The 27,561-nt window shown below is 41.0% G+C and overlaps 1 protein-coding gene across 2 annotated transcripts; it reads right to left on the bottom strand.

Annotated features, from left to right (window-relative positions):
* Positions 1-381: 381 nt before the first annotated feature.
* slc25a29.S (solute carrier family 25 (mitochondrial carnitine/acylcarnitine carrier), member 29 S homeolog) lies at positions 382-26,539 on the bottom strand. Of its 2 annotated transcripts, XM_018232334.2 has the most exons (5): positions 26,144-26,539; positions 14,387-14,430; positions 8,501-8,537; positions 3,269-3,352; positions 382-1,351 (listed from the first exon to the last, which is right to left on the bottom strand). In XM_018232334.2, exons 3-5 carry the CDS (start codon positions 8,516-8,518, stop codon positions 608-610), a joined length of 846 nt encoding a protein of 281 aa, XP_018087823.1. In that variant the 5' UTR covers positions 8,519-8,537; positions 14,387-14,430; positions 26,144-26,539; the 3' UTR covers positions 382-607. The 2 variants fall into 2 exon arrangements, with proteins under 2 accessions (XP_018087823.1, XP_018087822.1); XM_018232333.2 differs by lacking the exon at positions 8,501-8,537 and having other exon boundaries at positions 26,144-26,538.
* Between the last annotated feature and the right edge of the window lie 1,022 nt (positions 26,540-27,561).

Below are 27,561 nucleotides of genomic sequence, written 5' to 3'. Positions count from 1 at the left end.
TCTAATGCCCTTAGTAAATCTGCCCCTTAGCTGGGATCAAGAAGAGGAACTATTTCATTTTTACAGATAAGAAAGGAATTGTTTATAATTATTTGAATTATTTGATTAAAATGGAGTTCATGGAAGGTGGCCTTCGCTTAATTCAGAGCTTTCTGGATTACAGGTTTCTAAATAACAGATCCCATACCGGTATTATCTTTCAGACGACTGAACCCAGCGTAGCGTGTAATGTAACATTTAGAACCAGCTGTAGCAGCTGAAAAGACTCTCATACATCAGTATGGATAATGGCTATTCACATATCTGGAGTAATGAACGCATTGAGAGCAGCAGAAATTCTATAAGAATAGATTCTGAAGACAAGTAATTTTTTTTGCTGGAAGGTCCCGATACCTCAGCAACCTTCAGCAATACCCTCTACTTAGGAGAATCTCCGTAACTGTGACCTCTCCATTCTAGACGGTCTATGATAAAACGAATGAGATGAAATCCTGTCTAAAAGCATAAAAACAAACTATACATAAAAGTTATGTACATACAATTTGTACAGCTCCCATATATAAAAAATAACTCTCCGACATCGATGGTCACATTTGCTATAATGCAATCACATGCTATTGGGTTGCTGGATGGCTGGACCAGCCTCACATTCAGGTAGGTCATTTTCTCCTCTCATGTACATAAGGAACATGGTGACTGTAGCAAATGTAGCTGCATTAACTGGGAAGGCCCGGAGTAAAGTAGAGGTGAGGCCTCTTGAAAACACTCTCCAGCCTTCCTCTTTGTAACTCTTTCGTACACAGTCCATAATCCCATTGTAATGATTCACTCCTCCAATGCCGTCTGCCTGAAGCCTTGACTTGATCACGTCGATGGGGTAGGTGGAGAGCCATGATACGATCCCAGACATTCCTCCAGCAAACAGAAGCTTTGGAATGATGAACTTGTCATTGATTTCACATCCAATATACCTCGTTAGATAATCATATGTCAAGAAGTAAAATCCAAAACTTGGGGTCTCCCTAAGGAAGGTGGTTACCATCCCTCTATTAATGCCTCGTAGACCTTCCTTGCGGTAGATTTTTACCAGACAGTCCAGAGAGTTTTTGTAATTTTTCGACTTGGATTTGTATTCCCCTGTTCCCTGAAGTTGCAGTCTTGTTTTTGCTAATTCCATGGGGCAACAGATGACGCACTGAATGGAGCCAGCGGCTGCACCAGCAAGAAACTGGTTTAATGGAGTGTCTTTGCTTAAATATCTTATAGTGTTTCCTTGAACACCGAACACAAGGGCATTGATAAATGTAAGTCCCATCATGGGTGATCCAACTCCTTTGTAGAGTCCCAGAGTCTAAAAAAAATAAAAGAACATGTAATTTAAACCAGAATCCATTCTAAACTTTGATCTGCTCAAAATATAACATGTTCATTTATCCTTAAAGGAGAAGGAAAGTCTGTTTGCACTTGGGGTGCCAAATGTTAGGCACTCCCGAGTGATTGTATCGACTTACTTGAAACCCCGGGCTCCTATTGCCAGAAACTTCACCGGACCGGGGGTTATACCAGTGAGCACCACAGCGAGATCTTCTTCATGCCTCCTCTTTCTTCGCGTGGTTGCGTATGCGCAGTAGAACGAAAAGCCAAACTTTAACCAAAAAGTCGGCTATTTCGTTCTACTGCGCATGCGTCTGCCCCGGGAAAGTTGAAGAAAGACGACGCCGGAAGAGGATCGCTCTGTGGTGCTCGCTAGAAAAACCCCGGGCCGGTGCAGTTTTCTGCCGATAGGAGCACCGGCCCGGGGTTTCAGGTAAGTCAATACAATTACTCGGGGTTGCCTCACATTTGGCACCCCCAAGTGCAAAAAGAGCTTCCTTCTCCTTTAACAATAAAGACTAGGTATAAAATACATATTTTTGGTAATATATAGGTACCTGTGGGACTGGCCCTCGTGGTACATTACCTGGGATAATAGATCTACTGAGCCAATCACATGGTTTTAACTGACTTCATGGATTAATAATGGAGAATACATTTAAAGATGGTTCTCCTTTTGGGATTTAGTTCCAATAATTGGGAGATAAAATATTTAAGGACTATTGGGGGCAAGTTATGAAGGCTCTAATCAACACAATGGGGTATGTTAGTCAAGGTATAAGAATAGATCTTACCACAATCAGGGATATCTTGCAGCTTTCTAATCACTAGTAATGTTTTTTGTTTTTTTTTAGATTTATTTATCAAATATAAAGGTAAAAACCAGTCAAAAGGTAAAAAAAAACAGTGAATTCTATTGGGGAAAACTAAATTTGTTCCTGAAAAAAAGAGATGCAAAAGAAGGTAGAAGGACATGTCTAATAAATACAATATAGGATAAAGTAGAGCTGGTAGTTGGGTGGAGAGATTGGTACTGAGTAGGATTATAGAAGAATGCCACTTATTCCATAAATGAAGACATTCAGAAGAAGAATGAGATAGAGAAGGAGTGAAAGGAAAAAGGTGTAAAAGTGGGGAAGAAATGAAAAGGGCAGATCAATTTAGAAGATGGCTGTGCAAGACATAAAAGAAGATTAAAGGGGAAGGAAACCTAGTCGGCGCAAACCCCCCACCCCCCCTCCCGTTTGTTGCCCACCCTCCCTCCTCCCCCCTGGCCTACCGGTCCCGCTGGGCAAATGCCCTTAACTTGTTACTTACCCTTCTGCGCAGGTCCAGTCCAGGGAGTTCACAGACACCATCTTCTTCCACGCGATCTTCTTCCTGCTTTGAACGGCGCATGCGCAGTAGGATCATTTCGCGGGTACGATCTACTGCGCATGCGCGTGACTTTTGGCGCATGCACAGTAGATCCGTAACGGCGAAATGATCCTACTGCGCATGCGCCAAAACGCCGTTCACAGCAGGAAGAAGATCGCGTGGAAGAAGATGTCGTCGGTGAACTCCCTGGACTGACCTGCGCAGAAGGGTAAGTAACAAGTTAGGGGCATTTGCCCAGCGGGACTGGTAGCCAAGGGGGGAGGAGGGAGGGTGGGCAACAAACGGGAGGGGGGGGGGTTTGCGCCGACTAGGTTTCCTTCCCCTTTAAAGGGGCAATGGTACGAAAAGCACCGTAGTGCAAGGTCTATAAGAAACCAGCGTAAGCCATGACCATGAACAACAGTCACTAGACCAGGAGGTTAGTGCTGAAAATACACCAATCATACAATGGCAGCTTACTGTTGGTATCATAATTGATACAAATGATTAATTCATTTCATTTGCACAAGCAACTTACACTTTCTTGCTTGATAATAGACTGGAAGCAGTGAATGGTCCCACGATACTTGGGATTTGATACACTCTGGACTTGAAGACGCACCTGGGAATAAAGGGTCAAGTATTCATAAGGCAATGTCGGCGTTTAAGAACATGAAGCTGATTTTTATAGAAATTACATTTATCACATTTGGGCCAGTTAATATAGATTGTCTGGATCAAAGATATATGCAGATTTATGCTTAAAAACAGAACCTTGAGCATTAAACAAATGACATATTACAAGACACAGAAATACATACTACACCGGGTTTATCTTTCCATGCATATTACTTTTAATCTAACCTGTTACATGACATGTTTACTGACCTCACTTCAACACCAAGGCAAGAGAACCAGTATTTACTGTCAGCTCCCCAAAGCCTCTAGTTATGGCTTGAGAACTGGAGCTTCTTAAAAAAGTAAGACTGGGCCTTACCTTTTTTAATAGCACAAATAAAGATGATTTTTTATTAGAATAGTGTGCTGCTGTCCACTACTTCTTATGGCACAGCTTGGGAGTTAAAGGGATCCTGTCATCGGAAAACATGTTTTTTTCAAAACACATCAGTTAATAGTGCTGCTCCAGCAGAATTCTGCACTGAAATCCATTTCTCAAAAGAGCAAACAGATTTTTTTATATTCAATTTTGAAATCTGACATGGGGCTAGACATTTTGTCAATTTCCCAGCTTCCCCCAGTCATGTGACTTGTGCCTGCACTTTAGGAGAGAAATGCTTTCTGGCAGGCTGTTGTTTTTCCTTCTCAATGTAACTGAATGTTTCTCAGTGAGACATGGGTTTTTACTATTGAGTGTTGTTCTTAGATCTACCAGGCAGCTGTTATCTTGTGTTAGGGAGCTGCTATCTGGTTACCTTCCCATTGTTCTTTTGTTGTTGTCTGCTGGGGGGGGAAGGGAGGGGGTGATATCACTCCAACTTGCAGTACAGCAGTAAAGAGTGATTGAAGTTTATCAGAGCACAAGTCACATGACTTGGGGCAGCTGGGAAATTGGCAATATGTCTAGCCCCATGTCAGATTTCAAAACTGAATATAAAAAAATGTGTTTGCTCTTTTGAGAAACGGATTTCAGTGCAGAATTCTGCTGGAGCAGCACTATTAACTGATTCATTTTGAAAAAAAATGTATTTTCCCATGACAGTATCCCTTTAAGCAGTATCTGAGGAGCTACATTCACATTATCTGGCTGCCTACCATTGGGCCACATTCTATGGCGTTTGTCAGACCATGTGCTGCTCCCCCCTATTCATTTTTTTATATGGCAATGGGAGTTTGTGATTGAACTGCTTATAACTCAATATTCGCATGAATGGAAGCCAATGGAACAACTAGACTTGTTGGCCCCTACGCTTTTAGGGTAGAACTCCAAGGGCGATTTTTCCTGCGATACCTTCTGTTCCGACTCAATGAGACTAATCGCAGGCGTCACGTCGGATGCGCCGAATCTAAGGTAAGTAATACAAATATCGCAAGTAGAAGCTGTCGGATGAAGACGCAACATGCAACGTTCACGTTCGACAGTTGTAACGGATGTAATCAGCTTGTACGTGCGACTTTTGTATTACTTACCTTAGATTCTGCGCATCCAACGTGAAGCCTGGCATTAGTCTCATCACATCGGAACAGAAGTAAAATCAACAGTGGAGTTCTACCCTTAGGGTCCCCCTAAACTTTTGGAGTAAGACATTCGTTCACAAACATGCATTTAAACTGCTTCTCAGTCTCCAGTACCTCCCTTGGACCCTATAACTCCCGGGCCCCCTGTGCAGGCGAAGGACCCATTTTCTCTATATGGGAGTACTTATATGGCACTGGTTGCATAGTCTGGGTGATATATTGGGGGTGATTTACCAATACAGAACTACCGTACCTCACATTCATTGTAATGGGAACCAATCTGCAGAGAGCAGCAATATTTCATTCATGCTGTAGCTGATTGGCTGACAGGTCATGTTTCTGTACAGAGGGCTGTGATTATGCCATTTACACTATGCAGTTTGTTCAACCACATAATAGCATAGATTGTATTTATTTTTTTTTATTTGTAGGCAGTACATTAACATTATTTAAACCTGTAGCATGTGAATGCAGAGTCCTTTGTTTCCTTGCACTTTGCTCTTAATACCCTGTCATACTTCTCTTCATCTTCTCTTCTGTGCCGTGTCTTCTCCCTCCTACTTATCTTTTGCCACTCCTCTATCCAATAATAATACTCCAGCCCTCATCTAAACATATCACCCAATTTCTCTTGTTTCCACCTGCCTATAACTCTGTCCAATCCCAAATACAGTGCCTTATGTATCATAATTCAAATAAATAAGGGCCCAATTTATTTAAACTACTGTTATCATTTTGCAAGTGGTACAGTTAAGCACCAACTGGTAAAACAACTAATGATAACTAAACACAGACTATAGTGCATTCTTCCCAAGGGCTCTTACACACGGGCGTTTTTTGCTGTGCTCCCCTGCGTTTTGCTTTCTGCCGCAGGGGAGCGCAGGAGTAGACGCACTCAATTACCGTGAAGACGCATGTAAGCGCCAAACACAGGTGAAATGCAACATGCTGCGTCCCACCTGCTTTGGTGCTTACATATGAGTACAGACCCCTTGACAATAATTGAGTGCGTTTACTCCTGTGCTCCCCTGCGGCTGAATGGAATAAAGCAGAACACCGCAAAAACCGCCCGTGTGTAAGAGCCCTCACTATATGAAACAAAGATAGTTTGTGGTATTTCTTCATTAGGGAAATACACAATAAACGCTAATGATAAACAGCTGCATTGAACTTTCCTCCCTTCTTGGCTGCACAGGAGTTAGATAAAGAATTCTCAAGCCAAGGCCAGTCCCTTCCCATGTCATAAACTGTTAAACATCCCCCATTCCCAGCCTGACGTAAGCAAAGATTATATGCTGAACCCTGCACTGAAGGTATTTTTATGCCGATGGAAAATCCCACAGAATCCAAGGCCGCAGCAAGTGTAAATACTCCCAAGGCTTCTGGCTGAATAAAACTCCCTCACTCTGCCTGATCTTTTGATTGTTGTGTCCAACATTACATTATTGTGGAAAGGTGGTGACTTTTTGTATGTATTCAAACCCAATAATAACACAAAAAGGGTACAATAATAACACAAGCATGTACAAAGGCGTTACATGATTAGGCCATAGGAGGTAGATTCCTGTGTATTCCAATAGTCTATCAAAGGGACAAGGCCCGGATTATCTGTTATTTGTCCATACATTTTGATGCCCAAATTCCTATAAAACGGTGAATAAGATCACATTATGGGTAAAAGGTGTGTGCACTCCCTTTTATATTGGATAATGGATCTAATCTCCCAGCATCATTTTCAGTTTCAAACAATAACTAATCCAGTTACACAGGAGCATCAATTGGGCTCATCACACACAAGAGTGATATTTGGGCCTGTTGGGCTGAATACAGACAAACCCCATGAGCTTTAAAATGGGCATTATTTGACTCACTTTAGCGCTATCCAACCAACTGGCCCACATGCTGAATGTCTGGATACTGACCATTTTGGCCTTTCACACAGATGGTACGAATGAATGGATCTTAAAGGGATCCTGTCATCGGAAATGTTTTTTTCAAAACACATCAGTTAATAGTGCTGCTCCAGCAGAATTCTGCACTGAAATCCATTTCTCAAAAGAGCAAACAGATTTTTTTATATTCAATTTTGAAATCTGACATGGGGCTAGACATTTTTTTCAATTTCCCAGCTGCCCCTGGTCATGTGACTTGTGCCTGCACTTTAGGAGAGAAATTCTTTCTGGCAGGCTGCTGTTTTTCCTTCTCAATGTAACTGAATGTGTCTCAGTGGGACATGGGTTTTTACTATTGAGTGTTGTTCTTAGATCTACCAGGCAGCTGTTATCTTGTGTTAGGGAGCTGTTATCTGGTTACCTTCCCATTGTTCTTTTTTTTGGCTGTGGGGGGGAATATCACTCTAACTTGCAGTACAGCAGTAAAGAGTGATTGAAGTTTATCAGAGCACAAGTCACATGACTTGGGGCAGCTGGGAAATTGACAAAATGTCTAGCCCCATGTCAGATTTCAAAATTGAATATAAAAAAATCTGTTTGCTCTTTTGAGAAATAGATTCAGTGCAGAATTCTGCTGGAGCAGCACTATTAACTGATTCATTTTGAAAAAATGTTTTTTCCCATGACAGTATCCCTTTAACACATTGGATAGAGAATGCTTATTCACTTATGTAATCTGCCTTTTCCATACACAGAGAAGAGGTATCTGCCTATCAGCTCCCATACATAGATGGCACAGACAAGCAATAAAGACTGTAATTAAAGGGGAATGAAAATTAAAATACTGAAATAAGAAACTTTCTAAATATAATCAATTAAAAATTCTGTATCGTTTCTGAAATAATCAAGTTTATCTTCACTATTCCTCTCTGAGCATCTGTTTCTTTTCATTCTCTCTTCTTGCAGCAGTTGGGTGTCAGATATTCATTGACAGTTAGATCTAATATATCTCCTTTTGCTTAGAAGATGTAAAATCACCAGACATCATGTCTCTCTACATGCAGAATTTGTGCAAAGGTCAGTTATTTTGTTAGATTTTGCTTGTACTGGAATCACTTATTTGAGTGAACTCTAATTCATCTGCTACCTCTCAGCACAAAATCCCGCACTGACTGTTCAAGAGAGCCTGATAGCCTTGAAAGGCAAGAAATTACTATTGGCCCCCTAAGGGTCAGGACACACAGGCAGATTTGGGGAGATTAGATGCCCGGCGACAAATCTCTTCATTCAGGGAGACTAATCTCTCGGAACTGCCTCCCCGCCGGCTAAAATGCATATCGCCGGGGGGATTCATTTTCCGAAGTCGCCTGAAGTTTCCTCTTTGGAAAACGAAGAAGAGGAGATTAGTCAACGAGCGACTAATCTCCCCGAATCTGCCTGTGTGCACTGACCCTAAAGCTAAAACACACAAAACAAAATTAGGGGAACTGGATATAAACAAGAATTATCAGTGTAGCAGCTTGATTATAAGCTGTATTTGCTAAAACAAGGGTACAATCAAAAACAATGGAAGCTTCAATTGTGAGATAGATTGATTAAAATGAATTTAAATTGATCTAGAAGTTAAAATTAGAATAAATGATACTTAGAGAAACACAAGGATTCACCTTGTCTATACTTACTCGGAGGTAACTCTCCATGGGGAGGCTTATCTCTCATCTACAACAAAGTAACACTTTTGCTATTAATGAGACAGCCCCTAGCTTAAAAAGTAAAGGTCGTTAAAAGCAACAAGGCAATGTATCACAGAACACACACAAGAGAGACGGGAACCAGCATTAATTAAGTAGTAATGGGCTGTGTTTGTTATGGTGAATAAACATATTGTAATAGCCTGGGACTTGAAGGTAAGGTCATAACTAGGGTTGCCACCTGGCTGGTATTTTACCGGCCTGGCCAGTAAAAATGATGGCTGATCCCAATGTTATTAATAGGGAAAAAAGATAAATATATAGGAAGGCCGGTATTTTTTTCCAAAAAAGGTGGCAACCCTAGTCATAACATAAGAGGGTATATTTGTCAAAAAGTGAAGAGATCGCCACGGTCCGCTAGAGTGAAACTCCGTCACTCTCCATTCATTTCTATGGGATTTTTAAAGGCGTATTTATCAAAGGGTGAACTTTCACTTTCACCCTTTGATATTTCACTGTAGCGGACTGTGGTCATCTCTCTTTGATAAATTTACCTCAAGGAATGTACTCCAATACCTAAAGATAAATTACAAAATAAAATCTTTGATTGATGTTCATTACTTTGGACCCTGGTTGCAGAAATGACTGGTGGGGGGGGAACATTACACATTTCATGCCTTTGTGCACCTGATTGTACCACTGGAATTTGTACTGCCAGTGAGTTGTATACTCCTTGAATGAAGGACATTCAAAATGATATTAATATTGACTTTAGGGCTTCCTAATATTCTATGCAGCCACACAGTGACAGTTTAATATATCATGTTAGTCTGGGTTACTGGTAAGCATGTCAAGAACTGATTTCTAGTCTTATTCAGCTTAATTTGTGCTTCCACTTTACAGAAGCAAAAGTGAAGGTTCTGACAAGGAGATTTTTGGGGACTGTAATTTCCTTAAATACACAGACTCCAAAAGACATTGGGGTCTTCTTCCTCTATCTTAATGCCACTGATAACTATCTTCATGGTATCTAATGGTATACATTCTCTTCAAGAACCCAAACAAACCATAAAAACAGAACACAATAACACTATATCCGAAACAAAAGGCACAAACAATTTACTTTTTATTAAAGGGATTCTGTCATGATTTTTATGGTGTTGTTTTTATTCTTAAATTACAGTGTTTACACTGCAAATAACTCACTGTACCATGTTAAATTTAATTCCTAACTAAACAAGTGTACCTTTACCAGGCAGCTGTTATCTTGTGTTAGGGAGCGGTTATCTGGTTCCCTTCCCATTTTTCTGTTGTTAGGCTGCTGGGGGGGAAAGGGAGGAGGGTGATATCACTTTAACTTGCAGTACAGCAGTAAAGAGTGACTGAAGTTTATCAGAGCACAAGTCACATGACTGGGGGCACCTGGGAAACTGACAATATGTCTAGCCCCTGTCAGATTTCAAAATAAAAAAAAAATCAGTTTGCTCTTTTGAAAAAGTGATTTCAGTGCATAGGTCTAATGGAACAGAACTATTAACTGATCCCATTCTGGAGCCAGATTTAAGCTATTCTTTGGCATTTAAAGATAAAGAGAAGCCTTCAAAGCTGTAACAGGAATTTTGGATTTAGTTAGAAGTGTATGTCACCTGCACATGCTCAGTGGGCTCTGGGCGGCTGTTGAGAAGCTAAGTTTAAGGATTGCGCAAATCATCAAGCAGAAGATGAAGTTTGTCTTTCATATGAGCTGATGACGCAGGGCTGATTATTAAACTCTAATTGTGTTTCTGAGCTGTCATGCAGCAAAAATTATTTAATCACCCTCAGGCTTATATTGTGACATTTATATTATACATATATTCAGTTAACTGTGTGTCGGCCCCTAAGTTTAGTAACTTATATCAGAACAGAGAATTTGCAGAGAACAGTGCTGGGCCAAGTCGGCTGGGCAGATACAATTAGCGGAGCACCAAGGAAGCCGGTTTAAAATGGTAAAAAAGTGAAATTTCTGTAAAGCACATTAAAATGTCCAAAATTACAGCAGCATACCAAACAACTAAGCAGCCCGCACTTCATCAGACGCTTCTGATGAAGTGGCTGGGGGCCACGAAACGCATCAAGCGGGCAGCTTCGTTTTTTGGTATGCTGCTGTAATTTTGGATATTTTAATGTGCTTCAAATAAAGTTCACCTTTTTACCATTTTAAACCGGCTTCCTTGGTGCTCCGCTAATTGTATCTACAAAGGAAATGGACTCAGAGCATGGGATGGCAGTGGACGTGTAGCATGCTGAAGCCTGTGTGCTGGACTCAAGTCAGCTGGGCACCCTAGGCAACCTGGCCGGCTATGTCACCCCCTCCTCATGCGCACACAAATGCACATGCGTGAGCCAAAGACACGTGTATGCATTAGGATGTGGAGATTGCTGCCACAGGTAGGAGAAACAAGGGTCTGAACTAGGGGAAGGTACAGTGCCTGGCACCCCTCCACATTTGTGCCCTAGGTGCATGCCTCTTCTGCTTACCCCTAGTTACGGCCCTGCCAGTGAATTAGCAGAAATGAAGATGGGGAGCTACTTGGGGCATTTTTAGAGGTACAGATCTTCCCTGCTAAAAGACAGCTACTGGACCCCATAATATTTCTGCCCTGCTTCTTTAGTTAAGCTTTAGTGCTCCATTAACATATTTAACAAGGCATTGAGCAGCCAAACAGGTAAGCTGAGCTGCTTCCCAGAACATGATGGCTGCTGCCTATCTCCACTGACATTACAACTGATCTCCATTGCCAGCCATAAGATGATGCAGCCTCCTGCATGAAGCACAAGTGTTGCATCATCAGTAAAATTCTAGGGGTTTACCTGGGACAAGCTACACTGGAACATGACATATGGCTACCAGATGCTTCTCTTGCACCTAATGTGATACTAGCATTAAGGACAGAGCACAGACGTGTATCAGATCTAGATACATCTAAAGTCTCATTATGATGAGACTACTCTTCCTGTTTACAGGAACACATCTAAAGTGATGGTAATGCAGCAACATTGCTGAACTAACAGTGCATTACTCGTTCTGCAGTTGTAGGCCTAGTAAGGTTAGCGGATGTTTATAATGCATTTGGCTTTAATCATTCATAGAATACTTTTCTCAGGAAAACTGCAATTATGCTACCGTTTGCCATCCTTAATTATTATTTGTATTAAAGGCATCTCATTCACTGGCTGAATCTGGATTTGAAATTGCAAGTGCATATTCACATTGGCACCAAGAGCGTTACTAACAAGAGTTTGTCAGCAAGCAGTCACTGAAGCTTGTGATGTTATAACACATAATCTGCTCATACAATGGCTCTGTCAGAGAACCTTAATTATAAAAACCCCTACTCCCCTACCCTACATAGCCCCCCTCTCCCTGCTCCCCCCCAGCCTAGCTGTTACCTTCCGTAAATGCCTCTAACTCTTTACTTACATCTCTAGGCAGATTCATCGTAATGGAGCTCACAGGCACCATCTTTCAGCTCTTCGGTAATCTTTGGGTATTCTTCTGGCGCTTCGTAATTTTCCGTCAATTTCGGCACATGCGCAGTTGTCAGAAACCTGAAGACTGCTCCAACTGCACATGCGCCAATACGACACTTAGGGGCCCATTCACTTAGCTCGAGTGAAGGAATAGAAGAAAAAAAGTTCGAATTTCGAATGATTTTTTTGGCTACTTCGACCATCGAACTAAAAATTATTCGACTATAAGTACTGTCTCTTTAAAAAAAACTTCGACCCCCTACTTCGCCACCTAAAACCTACCGAGGTGCCATGTTAGCCTATGGGGAAGATCCCCATAGGCTTTGTAACAATTTTTAGGTCAAAGAAAAATTGTTTGATTAAACTATTTGCGGTAAATCCTTTGACTTCGATATTCGAAGTCGAAGGATTTACATTCGGCAGTCGAATATCGAGGGTTAATTAACCCTCGATATTCGACCCATTTTGTAAATCTGCCCGTTACTTCCTGAAGAAAACTGAAGAGAAGAAGATGGTGCCCATGAACTCCAGTGCCTTGACTCTGCACCAAGGGGTAAGTAGAGAGTTAGGGGCATTTACCAAAGGTAACACCTAGGCTGGGGGGGAGCAGGGAAGGGGTATATGTAGGGTAGGGGGTTAGGGTTTTTATAATTAAGGGTTTGGTTCTCCTTTAAGACCACCATCCCCAAAAATGTTAAAATGTCATTTTATCCCCATGCATTTCAACCAAAAAACATTAACCTTCAACGTAAAAACATTTTCAACCCTTTAGTCCTATTATTATTAGATGTGGAGACAGAATCAGGTGCTAGAGTTTGGATTTGTAGTCATATGTCAGCATGTGTTAGAAGAAAAGCAGTATCCATGCAAGCTGTACTGGAACATATTAAAATATTTGCTCTAGTTTGGCATGCTGGTTTCTTTTCATGAATATACATAAATCCTGATCAGTCTTGAGTCATCAAAATATAAAATAATTCTAACACAATAAAATCTAAGCTTTAGACTGCTTTATTATCAAAATCTAAACTGAATTATAATGCAAAAAAACTATAATGATAAGATACACTTCTGTACATATAAAAGTCTAGATTTGGCTTATAACGATATACAACATAAATAAGATTGGAGATCTTTCACAGAGTAGAGGAAACATTTCCTTGAAATATGAATAACTTGCCTGCTGGAAAAAATGTACAGTATAGTGTAGTTTCTGTTACACATAGATCTGTGAATGACTATGAAGATTTTCATTCATCCAGGTCATAGTATATCTAGTAATCTAAAAACAACTGGACTTTTTTATATACTGTTTTTGCTAGTGGCTTTTATAGTTTCTATTTTGAGTTTCGGATGAGTCGTCTAGACAAATGGCAGGGGACCTTTTTACCCATAAAGTGGATCACCGTACCAGAGGCCTCCCCTTCAGACTAGAAGAAAAGAACTTTAATCTGAAGCAACGTAGGGGGTTCTTCACAGTCAGAACAGTGAGGTTGTGGAATGCACTGCCGGGTGATGTTGTGATGCTGATTCAGTTAATGACTATAAGAATGACTTGGATGATTTTTTGGACAGACATAATATCAAAGGCTATTGTGATACTAAGCTCTATAGTTAGTATAGATATGGGTATATAGAATTTAATTAAAAGTAGGGAGGGGTGTGTGTATGGATGCTGGGTTTTCATTTGGAGGGGTTGAACTTGATGGACTTTGTCTTTTTTTCAACCCAATTTAACTATGTAACTAACTATGTAACTATGCTGAGTAATCAATGAAGACGTTTCACTACTCATCCGAGCAGCTTCTTCAGTTCAACTGAAACGTCTTCATTGATTACTCAGCAAGTCCAGTTGTTTTTAGATTGACCTATACTAGATATAGATCTGTGAATGTTATAGGGAAATATACCCAATTTCTACATAAGGTTTAGCTTACAAGTCAGTAAATTGGGAGGGCATGGAACATTCTCAGCAAATGTGCATTTCTGTATAAATAGAGATAGCTTTTACAACAGCACCATAATGTTTATGGCTTCTGGGTTGCGTCCATACACAGCATTGCATTTTGCAACAACAATAACCACAGGTAGGCTACTTGCAGCGCTGTAGTCTAGAAGATCCCCTTGTGCCACCATTCACTCTTTTCACCAAAAAATATCCCAATAGATCTTGCTCATCAACATGTCCTCCAACAACGTTTTACATAATTGTCAATTTGTTAAGTCCAGTAAAATGTAGATCAATAGTTTTTAAGTCATGTAACAGCTATGGAATATAAGTGGCCAAAATATGTATTTTAGTTTTTAAACATCATAAATGCCCCCCAAATAATGGAATCTAATGGATATAAAAAGTGAACTCACCTTAACGGTATCAAATGGATGTCCAACTAGCACACCAGCTGCACCTACATACAAAAACAGAAGGAACAGTCAATAACCAAATGCATTTTGCTAGACGATTATTGTATATATATATATATATATATATATATATATATTTATATATATATATTTATATATATATATAAATAAATGTTATACTCTTTTTGCTAGTGGCTTTTATAGTTTCTATTTTGAATTTCGGATGACTCGTCTTGACAATCTGCTCCTTGGTTTCAGCCAGGAGATGCCATAGTGATGAGCAAGGGAATACTGTTAGGGACCCAAGTTGGAGGCCCATCCATTGCAAGGGCTCTGAAAAGAAATCCTTAGCAATGTTCCATTTGTATTACATTCAAATATTTTTTATTACTTGTACTAGGCACCATCTGAAAAAAAAAGGTCAGTTTCTGATGACAGCTCTGGGTGTGACGGCTTAAAGAAAATTTTCTGGGGAATGTCATTTTTCCTGAATCTTTTTGCCCAAAAGGTAGATCGGGCTCTACCAGTAGACCTTTAGGTGGTGATCAGTAGATGTCAAGACAATGTCAACAAACAGCTTGTATAAATCAGCCTCATATTCATGCTTTTCATTCAGATATTTGTTAGGTTATGGTTACATAAGAAATAGTTTGTTAAATATAGCAAAATAAATTCTTTTATAAATCTATTTAAGTAATATTTTCCATGGAACAGAATGCTAACAATGCTTTTATGGATGTAGATCATAATGGAAAAACTAGGGATGCACCGAATCCACTTTTTTGGATTCGGCCAAACCCCCGAATCCTTCATGAAAGAATACCGAACCCTAATTTGCATATGCAAATTAGGGGTGGGAAGGGGAAAACATTTTTTACTTCCTTGTTTTCTGACAAAAAGTCATGCAATTTCCCTCCCGCCCCTAATTTGCATATGCAAATTAGGATTCGGATTCGGTTCGGCTGGGCAGAAGGATTCGGCCGAATCCGAATCCTGCTGAAAAAGGCCGAATCCTGGCCAAATCCCGAACCGAATCCTGGATTCGGTGCATCCCTAGGAAAAACATTGCTAAAAGTAGACCTTGCATTAGTAAAGCGTAGGCACTCCTGATCTAGATGCACCTTGAGGAAGATTCAGGACAAATTACATATCCCAGAAAAAAAAAAGGTTACAATAGATTAAAGAAAGAGTGAGACCTATTTTCACTGCTTAATGTTGTTACATATACTGTAACATTGTAAATGGGATGAATAAAAAGAAACTTGATACCGGATAGAACTTCGTGGGAATCATAGTTCAGTATTTGCTATGAATGTGAGTGATAATATGATGCGACAACAGCTAAAGCTCTGCTGAACACTGGGTTAATAAATGCACAATAAAAGGTTGTTTGACATTCAACAATTTGTAAGTTAGTGTACAGTCTGCCCAGGTTAATAGAGGTAGACTATAGACCGGTCCTTTAGACCTATTTGTTTCTGCCAGTGTATGGGGTGTTCTGACAGGCCTCCCGCTTATTATCTGGCCAAAAGTCTGCCCAATATCGATCGGCAGGTTCGATTCTCCTTTGAAATCGAGGACAGCATCGGCTAGTTGATGCGTCCTCATCACGTTGGTCCCCGTTGGCATTGCTGTAGTTCGGTCTTTTGGGATAGGATTAGCCTGATATGGCCCTGTCTTACTAGCATATCAGGGAAAGATCAGCAAATGAGTGAATCTTATAGCGTATGGCCACTCTTAATACTCGCCATAAAGCCTGACTGGTCCTGGCATTTGGTTGAGGTTATAACCTTTAGAACTCTAGATGCCAGGTTTTTAGATAGTAATTTGGCATCAGTATTTATCAAAGAAATGGGTGGTATGAAATGCACAGGTCCAGGTTTTTACCAGGTTTATGGATCAATACAATTAAAGCAGAGTATAAAAATGATAGGAGTTTGCCAGACTTGTAGGAAATTTGGAATCAAATCTAAAGCTACCTGTCTATACCATTCAGCTGGGAGACCTTCTGGGCCTGGAGTTTTATTACTGGGAAATGTGTGGAGTGCTTCAGCTAATTCCTGTAGAGTGATGGAGTTTTCAAGAAAATATTTATGCTCTTGGTTTAGTTGTGGGCAATGAAGTCCCTTAATATAAGTATTTATAGAATCTTGAGTACAGTTCAGTTGATTTGTAATAGCTGACATTGAAATCTCTAAAGTGATTTCAGTTGGGGTGGTAGTAATAGTGCCTGTGTCTTTCAATATAGGCTTAAAGCATTATTAGCAGCCATGCGATTGGGTTTCCAGATAATGGTGTTCTGGGATAAATGCCATGGTGTAAGATCATCTGTGCAAACTTTATCCAGAGCCTCCTGTGTAACAACCCTTTCAAGGAACAGCTCCGTGTAAAAATAAAAACTATACAAAATAAAAAATATGTCTCTAATATAGTTAGCTAGCCAAAGTGACTGGTGACTGGATGTATAAGAATATATATATATATATATATTCAGCAAGACAGTCCGCACTCTCAGGTCTTATGTAGAAAGTAAAAAAGTTTTATTGTTACATACGAGACTAACGTTTAGGCCTCCTCCGAGGCCTTTCTTTGAAAAAAGCCTCGGAGGAGGCCTAAACGGTAGTCTCGTATGTAGCAATAAAACTTTTTTACTTTCTACATAAGACCTGAGAGTGCGGACCGTTCTTGTCGACTACATATTGTAATTTTGGATACAGCACCCAGGCAAGCTGAAATATATTTTCGAGAGTGCTGGCTATTTTGTGAACTATATATACAGTGTCATATCTAGTTATTACTGGGCCCCACAGCAAATTAATTTTAGGGCCCCCAACATATCCAAAGGTTGCCCTGTTTTACCAGTATATGTTGAGATTGCTCAATAATGAGGACCTCATGGGGCCCCCTATACCTCTGGGTTATGCCCCTGTATATATATGTATATATATATATATATATATATATATATATATATATATATATATATATATATATATATATATATACCAAGTCATCACAAACATGGCAGGATGCAGTTTAACGGAAAAAAAATAAGTGACCTGATCTTACATCAGACAAGGACCTTTAGCTTTTCAGTACAGACATACATTCACAACTTTTGTATTCAGCACCAGTATATTGAAAAAGTACGATATCTCTTTAAGGCATAATCCATAAAAGTCAGAACTCTGCTAACATGATCTGATCACACAGAGCTAAAAGCAGGAGACTGAAAACGGATCCTAGCTCTCTTTTTACACCGGGGCATCTTGTACAGGAAGAAAAGAACTCAGAGTGAAAGCTGGAAAGTAATACTGAAACTTTAAGACAGACAGATCTATATACAATGAGCCAGACCAGACTATATACCTTACAACAGGCCACTGTTGTTTGTTTCCTTTGCCAATCATTGGTTCTCTCCCAGTATCACAATCAACACAAAGTCAAGCGTAATGTTTCTTTTGGATGAAGCTGGTGTGGGTGGAATACATCCTGTTTTGTGTCCTTGGGATTACTCAGTTCAAACAGTGACAATACATAATGAGCTTTGTTTGGCAAGCAGGATCTTTGTCGTACTTTGTTTTAAATCTATTAAATAACAATTTTATTTTCTCCCGCATAATGGAAAAACATGGTTGCTCCCATGGGAAAGTGGGCACAGTAGTTCACTGGTACTAGATGTTCCTTTATTGAAATGATAATTGAGATAAAGGAAATTTTGTTTTTATTTCTGGGTATTCTTTGTTATTTATTGACCAACAAAATCTTGCCACCCACACAGAACTTTCATACATTTCTGACAATTTCCTAATGATCTGTATGATCCTCTGAAAATTATACATTTTTGGCAGATCAGTCTGCTTACAGCCTGGCATTTGTTTATTCAACCTTATGGGGCAAATTTACTTAAGGTCGAATATCGAGGGTTAATTAACCCTCGATATTCGACTGTCGAAGTTAAATCCTTCGACTTCGAATATCGAAGTCGAAGGATTTAGCGCTATTCGTTCGATCGAACGAAAAATCGTTTGATCGAACGATTAAATCCTTTGAATCGTTCTTTTCGAAGGATTTTAATCCATCGATCAAACGATTTTTCTTCGACCTAAAAAAGCTAGCTAAGCCTATGGGGACCTTCCCCATAGGCTAACATTGACTTCGGTAGCTTTTAGGTGGCGAACTAGGGGGTCGAAGTTTTTTCTTAAAGAGACAGTACTTCGACTATCGAATGGTCGAATAGTCGAACGATTTTTAGTTTGAATAGTTCGATTCGACGTCGTAGTCGAAGGTCGAAGTAGCCCATTCGATGGTTGAAGTAGCCAAAAAAAACATTTGAAATTCGAAGTTTTTTTTATTCATTCCTTCACTCGAGATAAGTAAATGGGCCCCTTAGTGTTCTGCCGTCTGGTGCCTTCTGCCTTGGGACATGTGCTTAGTATATGGCAAGTACATTGTAAATGGAATTAGGCCACAGAGCAGCTATTAAAGCTGTATTGACTATAATCTGAATGGGCAATGTGTACATACCTATTAGTAACACACCCTGCTTCCTGTGGCAAATGATAAAGTCCATACACACACTGACCATGCTGGGAATAGCAGTTTACAAAAGCTGAAACATATGAGTAAAGAGGGTTAAAGGAGAAGGAAAGGCTGAAATTAAGTAAGCTTTATCAGAAAGGTCTATATAAATACACCGGTAAACCCTCAAAGTAATGCTGCTCTGAGTCCTCTGTCAAAAGATACACCACATTTCTTTCCTTCTATTGTGTACTCATGGGCTTCTGTATCAGACTTCCTGTTTTCAGCATAAACCTCCAGGGCAGGGCTTGAGCATGCTCAGTTTGCTCCTCTCTTTCTCCCCCTCCCTTCTCTGCTGTAATCTGAGCCCAGAGCTATGAGTGAGCAGGGAGAGACTCAGGCAGGATGTGATGTCACACCAAGCTAAAATGGCAGCTGCTATCCAAAACAAACAGCTTCTACAGCTGTTTACTCAGGTATGGTAAAACATTCTACAGAATAAATATAGCATTCCAGCTTGCACTATTGCAGCTAATCTATTGGCGATAAAAAGCCTCCGTAGCTTTCCTTCTCCTTTAAAGGGGTTGTTCACCTTCAAACAACTAGTTGTTTTCAGATAGATCACCAGAAATAAAGACTTTTTCCAATTACTTTCTATTTTCTATGTGTCACCGTTTTTCTAATATTGAAGTGTAAAGTGTCATTTTTCACCTTCTAAAGCAGCTCTGGGAGGGGGGGGGTCGCCGACCCTGTTATAAATTGATACATTTAGTTGATACATTTCTTCTCTTTGTCCAGAGAAGAGAATCTCTGGATTACATTACAGGCAGCTGTTAGAATTGATACAATAGTTGCTTATACTCCAGAGATGCTGCTGAGAAATGGATCAACTAATGCTGCAAAATTGTAACTGTTTAGAGTCTGCACCTGAATTACTGAGCTGTCAGACTCAGACACCAGAGACATCAACATTCAACTTTAAACTTAGATTTTGGAAAAACAGTACAAAATAAAAAATGGAAAGTGATTGAAAAAAGTCTTTATTTCTGGGGAACAATCTGAAAACAACTGAACTGAAAAAAGTGTTTGGAAGGTGAACAACCCCTGGGCTTTACTCAACAACTTTAAATCCTCTCTGCAATGCAAGCTGAGAAATATGCAGCAAACATTCCCCATACGTCAACTGAGGTTTTTTTTCCAGGGCATCTGTGATTGGTCACTTGGGGGGTGTGTTGAAACGTAACACTGCGGGGAACACCCCCTAGCCATACATTGTCCAATCTAAAGGCATGTAATCAACTGGCATGGCTACTCATTATTCCCTGTAGTGCGGTTATTGCAGTGTAATGTCCTAACTGACCTCTCCTGAAAGGCAATGGCTAGAAATGGCAAACACAGACTGGTAGGATTCCAAAACAAGACAACAGATAACGCATAATATATATATATATATATATATATATATATATATATATATATATATATATATATATATATATATATATCATAACTAGACAAACTGTATGGTTTTATTTAGAGGTTCAGATGCTGGAGTACTGGACAGTTAAATGTTAGGCACAGCATTGAACGATTGCAATTACAAATCTAAAACTTGTCCCCTAAACAGTTCAACTCCAATACAATGCAATACCATGAAATCTGACACAATGATGGGAATTGTAGTTCAGCTACAGAGGCAGCGGCTGCAGATGGCAGTTTATTGAATATACCTTCCTTGGACAGTCCGAGAACCTGCTAATCACTGAGAACGAGAAGGAAGTGGTCACATATCTCCATTCTTGCACTGGGTACAGCTAATGATATAGCGCTACTCTTAACCTCTGATAAACCACCCACGTGATAAACATGGCTTTTAACTTGCACTGAAAAAGAAAAGCACATTGCTATATGTTTTACCTCAATAACATTGAGCTGTAGTTTACTATAAAGCTCTACAACCAGATATAGCAAACATAGCATAAAAATGGCCCAGAGTCAATGTGGATACTTAACTGGGGTGTAAAGAGCAGAGCAAATAAACAGACCTGCCATTGGGCTCATCACAAATCCAGACAGTGCTTTAATATCTGTACAGTTCTGATACTACGGCATAAATAAAAGTCTGTCATTTACTTTAATGGCCTTATCAGATATATTAAAATTACCCATCACATATTCACCGTTGCATTCACTGGTGTATTTATATAAAAAGGCACTGCTCTAATCATGCGAGTATATTGCCTATGTGCATCGTAGGTGTAACTGCATCAGTTAAAAGACAAACAAGCAATTGAATGTGTGTTCTAAAGTGATAAATGTTTCAGATGCATATAATGATGGTCTCAAAAGGAGACTGAAAACGATGGATTCCTAATAGAAGTCCTCTAATTGCATTTGTTGTTTTGCTAGGAAAGATTAACAAACTTTACTGCCAATAGCAACCCACCACTAATGTTGTAATGGTCTACTACAAGTTAAGCTGGCCATAGACTTAAAGATCCGCTCGTTTGGCGACATCGCCAAACGAGCGGATCTTTCCCCCGATATGCCACTAAACTGCGTGGCTATATCGGGGGTAATTCGAGCGTTCGGCCGTATGGCCGAACGATCGAATTACGATGCGCCAAGCGGCTCCGACGGGTCGGTCGGGTAAAAATCCAACCTTCCCAATCGATATCGTGGGCAGATATCGATCGGGATGACCCGTCGGAAGCCGCAATACACGGGCAGATAAGCTGTCAAATCGGTCCAAACGACCGATATCGGCAGCTTTATCTGCCCGTGTATGGCCACCTTTAGAAACTGAAAGCAAAGATCTTGTTAATTACTATGGATAAGCAGCGTCGGACTGGGATGTCAGTGGTCCACCAGAAAACTGTAGACTGTGGGTCATCCCCTTTCCAAACTATTATTCTTCCCCTCCTCACTCAACATCTTTATTCTCCTAGTCTTTTATATCTACTTTCTATACTCTAGTCTTCCATTTTAAGCCTTTTTTTCCCCATAAAGAAATAGGTAATGACTTTGAAATAGGCAAAATAGTTAGAAGCATGAGGGTACACTGACACCTGGGCCTACTAGAAGTTTTCCTGGTATCCTGGTGGGCCAGTCCAACACTGTAGATAAGTGTGTCCTGTACGGTTTAGCACCCATGTTTGTAAATAAGCCCCACTGCCTACTGTTCTGAGACAGTTGCACAAGCTGCCCCTAATAAAGCATTTAATTTAATGTCAATATACATTTTTTTTGTAAAAAAACACCTTTCACATTTTCCTATAATTTTTGGTAGACTATTTTTACAGCAACATTTTTGAAACATTGGAACATATTAACAAAGCAATGAGCCCTGTAGCTCCTACCAGAAGTTTTTTTATATCAAGTCAACCGGACTGGGAGTCAAAATAGGCCCAATTAATAGTAATTGCCTATGGCATTTTACAGCAGCCCCTCTGCAAATTCAGCCATTTGCCAGAATTTTATAGATTGCCAATCTGGTCCTGACAAGGGCCACTCTGACAAACATTTGAAGTAGTTAGTGCTAAATGATATTGGTGTTATACTGTATAGGCCTGTATTAGGTAAAAATATTTCCTACACTAGGTCCACTACTAGGGCCAGAACTAGGAGTAGAGTAGGCACATGCCTAGGGTGCAAAGTTTGAGGGCGCCAGGCACGTACCTTAACTGCTGCCTACCCCAGTCCTGCTCTTTGAGCGTAAGTGAGTGGAGGGTGAGATGCGTGCTGACACAGCCTGTGCGGCCACATATGAGTGCACGCGTAGTGGAGGGGGCAATGCGGCCGCCTAGGTTGCCTGGGGTGCCCGGCCGATCTGGCCTGGCCTTGTCCATTACAGTAACGGAACTACCCAACGTGGGGCTTGGGTGCTGTCCATACAGCCGGGAACCCCCTTCCACAAGCAATGTTGGCGGCGCTTGTGTGAATAGGGTTGCCACCTTTTCTTGAAAAAAATACCGGCATTCCTATATTTTTATGCATTTCCCCTATTAATAACATTGGGATCAAGCTTAAGTTTTACCAGTCACGCCAGTAAAATAACTGGCAGGTGGCAACCCTATGTGTGAACCACTGGCGTGCCCCGAGGGGTGTGGGCCTAGTGCAGTCGCACCCCCAGTAGTTCTACCACTAGTCCACTAGATTTTCTATGGGGCTCTGGCAGGCCAATCCAACCCTAGTAGTAAGTGGATAAGTGCAAGTATTGGCAAAAGTATGATTGTCTGGAAATAATCAACCTGAATACTGAATCTGTTTCCTAACCCACAACTGAGATTAGCAAAGATCTGTGCCAGAGGTAGCCAGTTTGGGACTCCACCTGTGCAACAACACCAGCCTCAGATACAAATACCTGGCAGCAAGGTGAAGCAGCCGTATCTGTCCATGCATGGCTGGTATAAGGAGCCAATATGACTCACTTTATAGGTGTGCGTTTATATGTGCACAGATTTCCGACACCTTCTCCATGAACCACATTCCAGAATACCTCTCATAGATAACAATATTGGCACAGGGCTGCTGTTCTAAATAGTTTCTGACCAGTCACAAATGGAGCAACGAATAATGACCCAAGTACAAACATGCCACTAAGGCTCTGAACACTTTCATTATGAACAATGCACCTACAACCCCTCCCCTCCCTGCTTTATTTCTGCTTTTGATCCAGCACACTCTGCTTTCCGGCTGATAGTAAGTCCATTTCCTCAGGCTGCAGCAACTTGTTATTTGGAGAGTCTTGGGGTGCAGGAGGGCGGCTGATGCAATTTATATTATATATATATATAATACACAAAAGCCATGAATATCCTGTAAATTATATCCTTATAAACGGTGAGTAGTGATGTCATCAGTTATAAACGGTGAGTAGTGATGTCATTTCTGTCACATGACTCACTAAAATTTGTGTATTATAATAAATAAAGTACCCCCAGTTGTAAAATATGAGGATATTAGAAGTTACCTCGGAGTTCCATGACCTGTATAAAAACACTCGGCCTTCGGCCTCGTGTTTTTATATGGTCATGAAACTCCTCGGTAACTAATAATATCCTTATATTTTACAAGTGGGGGTACTTTATTCACTATATATATATATATATATATATATATATATATATATATATATATATATATATATATAAATTGGCAGTCATGAAAGCACTCACAGCAGTTTTCTTCAATACTTAGTTAAAAGTTCTTTATTCCACGTTCTTATCAATAAGATAAGAACGTGGAATAAAGAACTTTTAACTAAGTATTGAAGAAAACTGCTGTGAGTGCTTTCATGACTGACAATTTGTTATTATACTCTGGTTAGCACCCAGCCTTAACTTTGGAGTGGTGAGTGCCGTTGAATCACTGCCTATATATATATATATATATATATATATATATATATATATATATATATATATATATATATATATATATACATATATATACACATATATATATACACACAGCATATTCATATGATCTGTGCCTGCTGCTGCAACTTTACAAACCATCATTCCTGGTACCAGGACCCAACAAGCAGCAGCCTCTCATCCTGACCCCTTCCATCCAGCCTGCAGCAGCCTCTCCCACTCCCTCCTGCCCGGGGGGAGTCTGAGGTCACAGACCCTCCCCTGTAATCTGCATAATCTCAAGAGGGACAAAGTCTCCAGTGCAAGGAAGGCGACACATGAGTCCATTGTGGTCTTTTTCCAACCCCTCTACCTTATAAGAAATATGTGGCAATGCCGCTGGGTTATTATTATTAGCACCCGATCAGTAACAAGCAGATAAGTGTGATTTCGTAAAACTAAAATGTTGTAACTCCTTCGCCCCCCCATGATAAGTGCCCAGTTGGAGCGCACATCACCCCTGCACGTTGGGCACCAGCTGTCTCAGTGTTATGGCACACACTCCCGCATGATGGGCACAAAGCCAGAGATCCCGCCAGGCTGCAGCTTCCTCATTATAGTTCAGTCACGTCGCCTTTCAGATCAGTCAGGGCGCCGGCAAACACCACCTCCCATTCTGGGGGACAAAGACTCTCTCTTGTATCCCGGCACCCTCCCTTCTGTGACATGAATAGTCTCCCCCACATGGCCAACTCGTCTGTAGTTAGGGCACCTCACTTCCATTAAAATGAGGGGGCCACAAACATCCCCATACAAATGGTATCAAGCTATTCTGTAGGTACACTGGCTTTATTTTAGGGGATGTAACTATACAGCGCCTAAACCCCTGCATAAAGGGTACACTTACCCCCCCCCCCACCTAAATGAGGGAACCCACACACCCCTTCTTTTTAATGTGCGGTACATAGAGCCCAGACAACAGTATTCTGAGCACTGCCAGGAAGGTCTGGACTGAGATTCAAAATAGACCCTGGCATTTTGGGTAAACAAAAGCCTATAAAGCCCCCCCACCCAGTGTGGGACTGGCCCACCAGGATACCAGGAAAACTCCAGGTGCCAGTGGGCCCTCCTGTTTCGAAGCATTTCCAACAATTTTACTTTCATTTCCTAATTCTATATGGAAGCCAAGAGGGCAAATAGATGGAAACTAGATTATATATCATCATGTAAAGAAAAACATACTAAGAAAATTAAAGTGATTGAACGAGAAGCAGAAGAAAATTAGGTTGGGGAATGGGCCCACGGTCTAAGGTTTTTTTATGGTGGACCCCTGGCATCCCAGTCCGACACTGCCCCCACCAGCCCAATAAATTACAGATGCACCAAATCCACTATTTGAGATTTGGCCGAATCCCCCGAATCGTTTGTGAAAAATTTTTGCATATGCAAATTAGGATTTGGTTCGGCCACACTCAAGGATTCGGCCGAATCTGAATCATGCTGGAAAAGGAAGAATCCTGCCAGAATGCTGGATTTGGTGCATCTCTACAATAAATAGTGACTGTCTATGGCAACTTACAGCAGCCCCTCTGGCATTTGCCAGAACCCACAGATTGCCAGTCCTGGCCAGGCTCTTACTATCCTTTGTGCAACCCTCATTTATCAACACTGGGCAAATTTGCCCATAGGCAGTAACCCACGGCAACCAATCAAATTGCTGCATTCATTGTTCTGCTTACAGCTCTCTTCAAAAAACCTAATCACTGATTGGTTGATAAATGAGCCTCAAAGTGTCCCTTTGTGGGCAACTGGGCTCCCAGCCTCCGGCAGTAACAGCAGCCTATAATGAATAATTGATAGAGAATCGAGTCTGTCTCACCTCCTGCGCATCCTGCAAAGAAATCCAACGCCATTCCTGTCGGGTACGAATGGAAATGAGATTGAAAGGATCTAATCAGCCAATGGCAGGGCTTCCCCTGTGCCAGTCACTTAACCCTTCAATCCCAAGGAGCTGTAGTGACAAGGCTCCCAGGTCCCAGCTGCTCGATGCGCTCTGTTCCTCTTTGATCCCAGATACACAGAGATTGACACACGGCTCCCCGGAGCAGCGCGCAACTCTCACAGCAGTCTCTATAAATCTGCCCTTATCTATTTCTGACGCCACCAAATAAGGTGCAAATGTCCTTATTTAGGAAATGAGCCTCGTCCAATGAGAGCGGGAGCAGAGGACAACACCCCCAGGACTAGCAATGAACGCCTCCTTTTCTTGGGAGTAGCTGAGGTAAGACTGCACCAAGAAGAAAGGAGGAGGGGGAGCAGGGGAATGCTTACCGGTATATCATAAAAGCGCTGCCCAATGGTGGAATGGTGGAGGCTAAGGAGGGAGGAGCTGAGAAGTGAGGGGAAGGGAATGTGGCCGGCTGAATTACGTTCATAGTAAACACTAGAATAGGAAGTCCCCAGGCACATGGTTATTATGTCAAGGTTACCAGTCACAAAATAAACTGATTTAGGCGCCATTTGTAGAGCTGAGGAAATGGATTTGTAACTGCAGCTCTTGTGAGGCGCTGGCCTGGTACTGCTTATTCGTTTGTCATATAAACAAGGTTTCTATAGGAGTTTGTTTGCACAACCAACACAACCTGCACTTCCATTGACACCCTCAAGGCTTGGCTGATAATATTACTGACACACACCCCCTCGTTAGTTGCCATTTCTACAGAGCAGGGTTGCCAGCTTGGCGGTTTTCCAGTCAAATGGGACTACTAATTTAAAGCCCAGGCGGGTTGTGAATGTACAAACTAGCCAAGGTACGGATTTGGGCCACTTTTTGGGCTTTTGGCTAAACTAGCCAAGGTATGGATTTTGCCACTTTTTGGGCTTTTGGCTAAACTAGCCACAGTACGGATTTGGGCTGCATTTTGGGCTTTTGGCTAAACTAGCCAAGGTACGGTTTGGGCTACTTTTTGGGCTTTTGGCTAAACTAGCCAAGGTACGGATTTGGGCTACTTTTGGCTAAACTAGCCAAGGTACTGATTTGGGCTACTTTTTGGGCTTTTGGCTAGTTTGTACTTTGGAAACCAGCCAAAGTATTTTCTTGCCCTAATGTGCCAAGCCTGTGTCCCCAATGCATGTTGGGTAATGTAGTTTTTGTTTAACAATTTGCCAACTGCCAAGATTAATGTAAGACTACAATTCCCAGCATGCAATGGGACTGAGTTGTGTAGAAGTCGGGAGTTACCAGATTTTGGGCTCTGTACCCCAGTCTCCCGTCCCTCTTAAGTATTCTCACATTTT

Source organism: Xenopus laevis, chromosome 8S (genome assembly GCF_017654675.1).
Source record: "Xenopus laevis strain J_2021 chromosome 8S, Xenopus_laevis_v10.1, whole genome shotgun sequence".
Taxonomy (NCBI): Eukaryota; Metazoa; Chordata; class Amphibia; order Anura; family Pipidae; genus Xenopus; species Xenopus laevis.
This window is presented reverse-complemented; position numbering and strand designations above follow the sequence as displayed.

Coding starts and splice junctions, on each gene's coding strand:
- slc25a29.S (XM_018232333.2), bottom strand. CDS start 26,177: ATGGCGTTGGATTTCTTTGCAGGATGCGCAGGAG. Junction 14,431..26,143: donor CTTTGCAGGATGCGCAGGAG/GTGAGACAGACT, acceptor TTTTGTATGTAG/GTGCAGCTGGTGTGCTAGTT. Junction 3,353..14,386: donor ATCCATTTGATACCGTTAAG/GTGAGTTCACTT, acceptor CTTTATTCCCAG/GTGCGTCTTCAAGTCCAGAG.